The sequence below is a fragment of the Corylus avellana genome, chromosome ca4 (assembly GCF_901000735.1).
Source record: "Corylus avellana chromosome ca4, CavTom2PMs-1.0".
Lineage (NCBI taxonomy): Eukaryota > Viridiplantae > Streptophyta > Magnoliopsida > Fagales > Betulaceae > Corylus > Corylus avellana.
The window spans coordinates 24118879-24129163 of NC_081544.1; the positions used below are offsets into that span (position 1 = coordinate 24118879).

The 10285-nt window shown below is 32.4% G+C and overlaps 1 protein-coding gene across 1 annotated transcript in view; it reads left to right on the forward strand.

Annotated features, from left to right (window-relative positions):
* Positions 1–6822: 6822 nt before the first annotated feature.
* LOC132176944 (protein SIEVE ELEMENT OCCLUSION B-like) overlaps positions 6823–10285 on the forward strand; it is a 60214-nt gene continuing 56751 nt past the window's right edge. Inside the window, exon 1 of the mRNA XM_059589108.1 lies at positions 6823–6939. Within this exon, the coding sequence (XP_059445091.1) occupies positions 6823–6939 (117 nt within the window). The remainder of the gene's footprint in view (positions 6940–10285) is intronic.

Consider the following 10285-nt stretch of genomic DNA (forward strand, 5'->3'; position numbering starts at 1 on the left):
CCATTGATTTCTACACAGCAACTTCACGACTTGGTAGACATGTGGTTGCAGACAAAACCAACATCAGAAAGAATACAGACATCTGTGGGTAGCTCAGCCAAGGATTTCGTGATGGTTCTGTCATATGGTCGAAGCGCTTAGCCCCCATGAACATGTTTCAATGATGCTTAGAGTCACCTCTATCTCCACAGTGATCTCAGTCAAGGCAATCCAAGGCAATTTTAATCTTCCCAGCATGCGTTTGCCTGGAAAGTCTTCAATTCCCCTATGTTTTGTTGCATCCACGCGTGCGTACCTATGCTATATTCATGGCGTGTGGCGTAGACATGGGCTACATCTTTATTGAACAACTTTTTATTGATAAAACTGTGATAAATGCCTATTTACAGGCCATATGAATGAATAATATAAGGAATTTAACTCGCCTAATAGGACATCCCAGATTTTAATGTGCCTTTCAAACTCAAGGTGTAAGCAATAAATTTGACATTGTTTTTGCATGGCAGTTTTTTGTTTTTTTAGAAACTTCATTTTGGATCCTTGAACTACCACCGCTTTTGACAAGCTCCTCTCAAACTTCAAAACCTCTCACTTTGTACCCTTGAACTTTCAATTTCTATCACTTTGGACTCTTTCAACAATTTTTGCCATTAAAACTTTTAAAAAGACAAAATTACCCTTTAATTTTATTTTTATTAAAAAAGAAAAAAATGAAAAAAAAAAAAAAAAGGTTTCAAGGGGGCCCAACCATGGGTCACCTTGTGATTTTTTTAATTTTTTAATTTTTTAATTTTTAATTTTTTAATTTGACATAGTTGGATAAATTTGAAATTTTATAAAAATGTCAGGAGTATAAACATTATTGTAGGGGTGCAAAGGCGGTTACGGTTAGCGGTTAGTGGCAATAACCGCTAACCGTAACCGCCCTAGCGGTTACCGGTTAGCGGTTAGTGGCCGGTTAGCGGTTAGTGAAATAGATAACCGCCCGCTAACCGCTTTTTTAAAATTAGGCTTTTTTTGGGCTTTTTGGGCTTATTTTTTTGGGCTTTTTTTTACCCTCATTTTTTTTTCTTGTATTTTTAATATCTTCTTGGGCCCAATTGCTATAAATATTTGAATTGTCATTGGATCATATGATTAAGTGTTGATCTTATAAACTTACAAACAAACAAAAATACTTCAATTGTAGTTATAAGTAACACATTGTTTAATCCAATGTCAATTACTTAATTTGATATTATATGAATCACATTGTCATTGTCATTGTACATGAATAATTGATTAAGTATTGGAATTGTAATTGGATCATATAGTTAAATATTTATCTTATACATTTATATTATTCAATATGCATATAATATAACTATAAGCAATTATATATATATAAAATTCAAAATTGTTCAAAATTGTTAATTTTCTTTTTTTTTGTTTCTTTCAAAAAATGGTTAAATTTCTTTTTCTAAAAAATGTTCAAAAAATACATTAATACTTCAATTGTGATTATAAGTAACACATTGTTGAATCTAATGTCAATTACTTAATTTGATATTATATAATAATATAGTCTCATTAAATTATATCATATGATTCATATGATTAATTATTTAAATTCTTATCATATTTACTTATAATCTTTTTTCTTTGAATTGAACTTAATATCTAATGGTAAATGGCAATGTTCAAACTCCTAAATCCTAAATTCCTAAAGTATCTAATAATGCTTTAATTAAATTGTAGACTTGTAGTTATAAGTAACATATTGTTTAATTCAATTGAATCAATTGTGATTATCATTGTACATGAATCATATGATTAACTTGTAGACTTATGACTTATGAGTTATGTCATATTATATATGTATTATTTATTATTATATAATCATATGATTTAATGATCAAGTCATCATGTGATATAATCATATCAATTATAGTGATAATATATAAATTACTAAAATTATAATGATAATACATTAATACTTAAATTGTGTTTATAAGTAACACATTGGTCATTGTTTAATCCAATGTCAATTACTTAATTTGATATTATACGAATCATATCATCATTGTACATTAATAATATGATTCACTTGAAGTCTTGAATAAAGTATTTGAATTGTCATTGAATCATATGATTAACTATTGATATTATACATTTATATTATTCATATACATATGTAGACTTATATAGACTTATAAGTTTATAACATACATTGAAAATAAGTCTCTAGATATTTAATTGTTGTATTAGTATGAATTGGTATACTTATGAGTTATGTCATATTATATATGTATAATTTGTTATTATATAATCAAATGATTTAATAATCAATCTCATGTGATATAATCAAATAAATTATAGTGATAATATATTAATACTCAAATTGTGATTTAATTATTTTTTAAAAAAAATTGTGATTTAATGATCAAGTGATTATATGATATAATCATATAAATTATAGTGATAATATATTAATACTCAAATTGTGATTTAATTATTTTTAAAAAAAATTGTGATTTAATAATCAAGTGATTATGTTATATGTATAAATATTTTTATAATTATAATTATAAAAATATATTATATAAAAAAGCGGTTAGCGGTTAGCGGTTACGGTTAGTAGACCCAATAACCGCTAACCGCTAACCGCTAGGCGGTTATAGCGGTTAGGCGGTTAGCGGTTAATGCGGTTAGACGGTTAGGCGGTTAGGCGGTTGGCGGTTATAGCGGTTAGCGGTTAGCGGGCGGTTAAAAACCGCCCGCCTTTGCACCCCTACATTATTGTCTAACTTTTAGTGTTTAAAATCTAACGGAGGGGTTTAAAGTGATAGTAATTGAAAGTAGAGGAGTCCAAAGTGAGAGGTTTTGAAGTTTGAGGGGGGCATGTCAAAAGTTGTGGTAGTTTAAGGGTTCAAAGTGAAGTTCCCCCACTACTTCCAATTTTTTTTTTTGTTTTAACTACACAATTTAACGAGTTGATTTGCTGTACTTGGCTAGATGACTACGTGTTGACTGACTCGGCTATTGGCATGAAGTGAATGGTGGCTAAGACTAGCAAGCAGTGGTGGCTTGGAGACGGTGGCGAGTGACCATGACAAGTGACAAGTGACAATGGGACAATGGGACAATGGCAGAAGATAGTTGCCGGGGATGATAGCCATTAGGGAGAAAAGCATGTAGGAAGTCAAACAAGAGTAAATTAATATACATACTAGGATACCATCAACTTTTAGTCCAAAAACTTAAGCTAATAAACTTCAGTCACTTAGGTATATTAATTACTCATTTTTCTTCATACTTTATCAATGTGTGACATAATACTTACAAGTGCATTCACAATAATTTTTTTCCTCACTCGTGATTCTCTTCACATTGACCCAACTTCCTCTCATGTATGAGTCGTTTACACAAGAGTGTCACGCGTGCTCTTAAAGCTACCACACTGTTTTTGTCGGAGTTAAACCAAAATCATCGAACCAAGATACTCGTATCAATAGCGGAAGCTAATCAGGGCTAATACTAATTGTTAGGGGGAGAAACACCTAGGGAGTCAAACAAGATCAAGTTAAAATACATATTAGGACATCACTTATAACTCAAAAGCCTAAGATAATGGGCTTTTGTCTACTTAATATATTAACTATTATTTTTTCTTTATACGTTATCAATGAAGGACACAACACTCATAAATGTACTCACCACAAAGACAATGGCTAGAGGTAACTTTATAAGGTCATTAAATGTGGCGGGATATAATGGCTAGAGGTGATTGGTTATGGTGGCCAAAGATGATAACTAGGAAGCGATAATAAGAGACAAGGCTGAAGGCCGGAGATGGTGGCCGAAGGTGGTGGGATACAATGGCTAGAAGTGATCAATTATTCTGGTGTAGTAACTAAGGACATCAATGCGGTGGCTAGATAATCTGGCCAACAATGGGCCATTAAAATTGGGCTAGCTAATGGGTTGTTGAAACTGGGCCAACTATAGGCCAATGGTGGGCAGGGAGTTGGCCCAAATTAGTTTAGTCTTACATGGCTATGTTTACTATTAAAAAGTGCTCCATAAGGCTACACATTTATTGAATTACTTTTGTTAATAGTACAAGGACAATGCTATTTATATCCAGTCATATGAATGTGTTAGGATTTTGTAATTGGCTTATTGGGTGTCAAAAACTGTACTTTATGTTTTTTGGAATTTGGGTACGTAGTTATGGATTGTGTTTTGTCAAGATAATTTTGCCATAAGAAGAAAAGGGGATAAAAGCCATTCATGTAAGTTTTAATTTTATATATTTTCTTTTTTAATTTTAAGAATAATCTGAGAAGGAGAGAAGAAAACAATGAGGAATATAATTTATAAACAAGGACCATACTTATTCTTTAAGCAAATTAAAGAACATAATTAATTTACAAACTAGGACCATAATTAATATATAAACAAAGATTGATCGTGTTTCCTATTAGAAACAGGGAGTACTTTTTTTTGTTTCCAGAGAGATGTTAATGGCTGTCGCTGTCGGTTGTCCGCATTGGCTCCAAAGGTTGCTGGTCTTTGGTGCTTTGGCATTTTGAGCTCTTTAACTTTAACCCACTAGTACTGTAACCTCTCTTCAAGCAAAGAATGCTTGGAAAAAGAGGCAAGAAAACCAACTCATATTATCATATAAACCACCTCGTTCTTTCTCTAGACTGCAGTAACCAGTCTCTTTCTTTTTATCATACTGTCAAAGAATATGTTCTTTGGACACTAATACGTATACGTATCGCTCTCTTTCCCCAAGCTTTTTTTTTTTATTTTTTTTTATTTGGCATGTTCACACATGGGGAGCGGGAGGGATATTTTGAATCAGTAACTTCCGTTTCATGAGGCGTAATCTCCTGACGATTGAGCTACCATTTGGAGAAAAAGTTAACAACAATGACCACTGATTGAACTACCCCTTAGAATATGAGCATTTTGAGCTACCTCTTGAAAGATTTGAGCTAGTGACCACCTTGGTGTATACATACCACTCTCTTTCCCCCACCAATCTTTAGCTAAATAGGTTCTTACAAGATCTTTTTAAGCAAGAAAAACATAGTCAAGGGTCCCTCCGAAACTTATTTTTCATTGGATGATTTCCACACAGAAAAAATAAAATAAAATAAAAAGCTTATCCCTTTATATGGATAAATTAAAGACTAAAGAAAGAGTATATCTCTAATGTTTGTAAAGATATCTTGTTGTCTCTATTTATGATTAAAGTATCAATTATTGTCCTCAAGGGGTAGCTCAATCGACTATAAATTAAGCCTCGTGAAGCGAAAGTTACTAGTTTAAATTTCCCTCTCCCCTTTGTGTGGACATGTAAAAAAAAAAAAAAAAAATTATTGTTGCTATCTACAAGTGATTCACATCACTTCTCACATGTTTTTTCTTCTTCCTTCCAGCTTTTTGTAAGATTGTGGTATTCTATGTAGTCTAGTGATCAACAAAACATGTTGAGTCTCATATTCAAGCAATTGATGTTTTAGATTTATCGCATTGGACCTATAAAATTCTTCCAAAAAATTTTACTGAAGACCTCTTAAAACTCTAATCCAGAAACCCTCGATTTTGTCATTATTAGAGTCAAACTCTGGTCCAGAAACCCTTAAGATTAAAAGATTCTTATGTCATTATTAGAGTCAAACCCATAATTTATATTAAATAAGATATAGATGAGTTTTACACTCAAATTAAAGAACTTTCTGATAAAAAGTTGCTAGAAGAAACTAACATTTTTTTTTAGTCCAACTTTTATGCTAAGAAATGATAGCTAGTCACGAAGTCAAAAGAGAAAACAGCTCCTATGGTAATAAACTATAAGAAGCTTAATAAACAATTAGAATTTAATAAATATTTTATTTCTTAGAAAGATCTTTTGGTTAATCAAACCAAATGGACTGTAAGTGAGGATTTTGGAAAACACAATTAACAAAAGAATCTAAAACTTTCACAGCTTTTAGTACTCTTAGAGGATATTACCATTAACAAGCAGCTGGTCAATATTAATTTGTGGGAAGGAATCCATGAATCATGAACAAGGAGATTGGATTACTATAGCCAAAAAGGCTACAAAAGCTCCTAACGAGTACTTAATCAAGATGTCCATTGTATTTAAAGGATTCCAACAAAAAATCTATAGGCTCTGAAACTTGTTACATAAAACGCTAAGAGAACTTTTACTATAAGACACTCAAACTTATTTGTCATTCAATGATCTCTTCAAAAGTTGCTTACACTTTTTATAAAAACGTATTAAATAAAAAGATAAGAAAAAGATAAATGACGAGACAATCTTAAACCAACACTTCGATCAATACTCGTTAAAAAATAAGAAAAAATAAAAATCCAAGGATTATAAGTCCGGATTGTCACCTTAAAATTTTGAGATAATTTTGTGATAAAAATATAATATATATAGCAGAACTCAAAGAAAAAGTATATTTTGTTTTTTGTAAAGATAACGTGTTGTACAAAATATGTTGTTATTTACTTACGATTGAAGTAAAGTCTCCAATAAGCTGGCAGATTCCCACAAGAATGTGCAGAAACAAGGGAGAGACATATCCAAGAGAAATCATGTAAAGGCAGAATGCACGTACGTTGAAATTGTTATGGCTATAAATAGAATAGGGCAGAAGAAGAAGCCAACTTCTCTGTTCTTCCCCAAAGGGGCCAAGAGTTTCTAAATAGCCTCTGATCAACAATATGTCTGAAAATAAGATGGTGCCAGTTACCGTACACAAAGCCGTTAAGGGTAAGCTGAGCGTGTTCACCATGTCTGACGAGTAGATCATGACCCAAATTTATGCAACTCATGTCCATGCTGACGAAAAGTTTGATGCCGACTTTCTTTTCATTGTCGCCGAAAACATTCTTAAGCGAGCCACCCAGATTGTTGACAATATTGTCGTGCTGGTATATATATATATATATGTTTCTACCATGCATTATAAGATCATTTTTTTTTTTTAGGATTCACTATAATATTGTCGTAACACTTTTTAGATAAAAAAAAAAAAAACACTCAGCGTTTTGAAAATGGCAAAGAGGTGAGTATTAAGAATTTAAGATTTGAACACGTTTATTATAGAAGAGAACTTGGAGGAAAATGCTTTTTTATTTTTTTTATTTTTTATTTTCAATAAATTTCTCCATATATTATTATAGGGTGCTCCGTTACAGTAAGAGAACTTGGAGGAATTATTAGATCCACTACAAGCAATCTGGTCTTTAGCGACCAAACAAATAGCGGCGACTCAAAAGTCGCCGCTATTGATGGGTCATTAGCGGTGACTTTTTTAAGTCGCTGCTAATGACACATCAATAGCGGCGACTTTTGAGTCGCCGCTAATAGTGGACGCTTAAAACAAAAAAAAAAATATTATTTAGTAGCTACAACAATAAAGGCGACCAAAAGTCTCCGCTACTAACCATCATTAGCGGCGACTCCAATGGGTTGCCGCTATTAAGAAACAATAGCGGCGACAGGGGTCGCCGCTAATAATACTCCAAACAGCGGCGACCCAAAAGTCGCCGCTGATGAGTGTCAACAGCGGCGACTATTAGGAGTCGCCGCTAATGTGTAGTCAATAGCGGCGACTTTACGGTCGCCGCTATTGACATAAGAAAAAATTTTAAAAAATAATTAAAAAAATTCAATAGCGGCGACCATGAAGTCGCCGCTATTAATGGGTCATTAGCGGCGACCTTTTGAGTTGCCGCTAATGACCCCTCAATAGCGGCAACTCCTAGGTCGCCTCTATTGACACGGGAAAAAGTAATTAAAAATTAAGCAGCGGCGACCCTAAAGTTGCCGCTGATGAGTGTCAACAGCGGCCACTCTTAAGAGTCGCCGCTAATGAGTAGTCAATAGCGGCGACTTTGAAGTTGCCGCTATTGACATAACAAAAAATTTAAAAAAATAATTAAAAAACTCAATAGCGGCGACTCTGGGGTCGCCGCTATTAACAGGTGAAAAAGTAATTAAAAATTAAGCAGCGGCGACCCTAAAGTCGCCGCTGATGAGTGTCAACAGCGGCCACTCTCAAGAGTCGCCGCTAATGAGTAGTCAATAGTGGCGACTTTGCAGTCGCCGCTATTGACATAAGAAAAAATTTTAAAAGATAATTAGCCGCTAATGACCCATTAATAGTGGCGACTTTGTAGTGGCCGCTATTTACCCCTGGAAAATATATATATATATATTGGGGCGATGCTATTAACCCTACATGTATAATAGAAAAAATTATTTACCAAAAATTCACCTCCGATAATTTGTCATTATTTCTTTTATATTAATTATTGGTGAATTTGTTTTCTATTTTCTATTCTTATTTTATATAAAAAATCAATATTTATTTTTTTCTTTTAAAGAAAACAAATTCTCCTATTAATTATTATTGAAGTTTTCTATTTCTTATTCTTATTTTAACGTTTGATCGAACAATTGACCGATCTTGGTGAATTAATTCGATTGATTGTGATAGGATCAAATAATTGATCAAACATCTGATCGATCCAGGTGAATTAGTTCGATTGATCGTGATATGATCAAATGATCGATCAAACATCGATCCTAATGAATTAGTTCGATTGATAGTGATGGGATCAAATGTTTAATCGAGCATCCAATCAATCTTGGTGAATTAGTTCGATTGATCGTGATAAGAACAAATTATTGATCGAACATCCGATTGATTCTAATGAATTAGTTCGATTGATCGTGATAGGATCAAATGTTCGGTCAAACATCCGATCGATCTAAATGAATTAGTTCGATTGATCGTAATATGTTTAAATGATCGATCAAACATCCGATCGATCCTAATGAATTAGTTCGATTGATCGCGATAGGATCAAATGTTCGATCAAACATCTGATCGATCCTAATAAATTAGTTTGATTGATCTTGATAGAATCAAATGTTCGATCAATCTTACTGAATTAGTTCGATTGATCATGATAGAATCAAATGTTCGATCAATCTTACTAAATTAATTCGATTGATCTTGATATGATCAAATTATCGATCAAACATCCGATTGATCCTACTGAATTAATTCGATTGATCGTGATAGGATCAAATGATTGATCAAACATCCGATCGCTGCTAATGAATTAGTTAGATTGATCGTGATAGGATCAAATGATTGATCAGACATTCGATCACTCCTAATGAATTAGTTAGATTGATCGTGATAGGATAAAATGATCGCTCAAACATCCGATCGATCTAGGTAAATTAGTTCGATTGATCGTGATAGGATCAAACGATCGATCCTAAGGAATTAGTTCGATTGATCGTGATAGGATCAAATGATTGGTCAAACATCTAATCGATCCTTGTGAATTAGTTCGATTGATTGTGATAAGATCAAATAATCGATTAAACATCTGATCGAACCTTGTGAATTGGTTCGATTGATCGTGATAAGATCAAATGATCGATTAAACATCCGATCGATCATAATGAATTAATTCGATTGATCGTGATAGGATTAAATGTTCGATCAAACATCCGATCGATCCTAGTGAATTAGTTTGATTGATCGTGATATGATCAATTGATAGATCAAACTAGATACGATTGATGGTTCAATCGAATATTCAATTGAACTGTGAGCTTTTTATATTATCTTAGTGCCTTAGTTATATTGATCTTGTATTATCTTTGGATTTTGTATTATTTTATAATTAATTATAAGATAAATATCAACTTAATGATCTTTATCATAAAAATTTATTAAACGGAAATTTTTAGTTAATATTATAATAATAAAAACATATTACAAGAGAAAAATTAAAAAAACAAACATCCGATCGATCCTAGTGAATTAGTTCGATTGATCGTGATATGATCAATTGATAGATCAAACTGGATACAATTGAAGGTTCAATGGAACATTCAATTGAACTGTAAGCTTTTTATATTATCTTAGTGCCTTAGGGTGCGTTTGGGAGTGCGTTTTGAAAAAAATAATCTGCGATTTTAAACCAAATCGCAATTTTATGGTATTTGGGATTGCGATTTTAACAACGTAAATTTTAAAATCGTAAAAAAATCTGCGATTTCCATAAGCTGATTAGAGGGTGCTTATTTGAAAAAGTGCGAATTTAAAATAAAATCACGATTTTTATTAAAAAGATATTTGGCGCAATAGTTACCTTTTTTAGAACGGGAATGAAAAAAATACTAAGAATATCCACCTAAAATATATTAAAAACCTTCTTTTCTCTTTTTTTTTTTTTTTTTTTT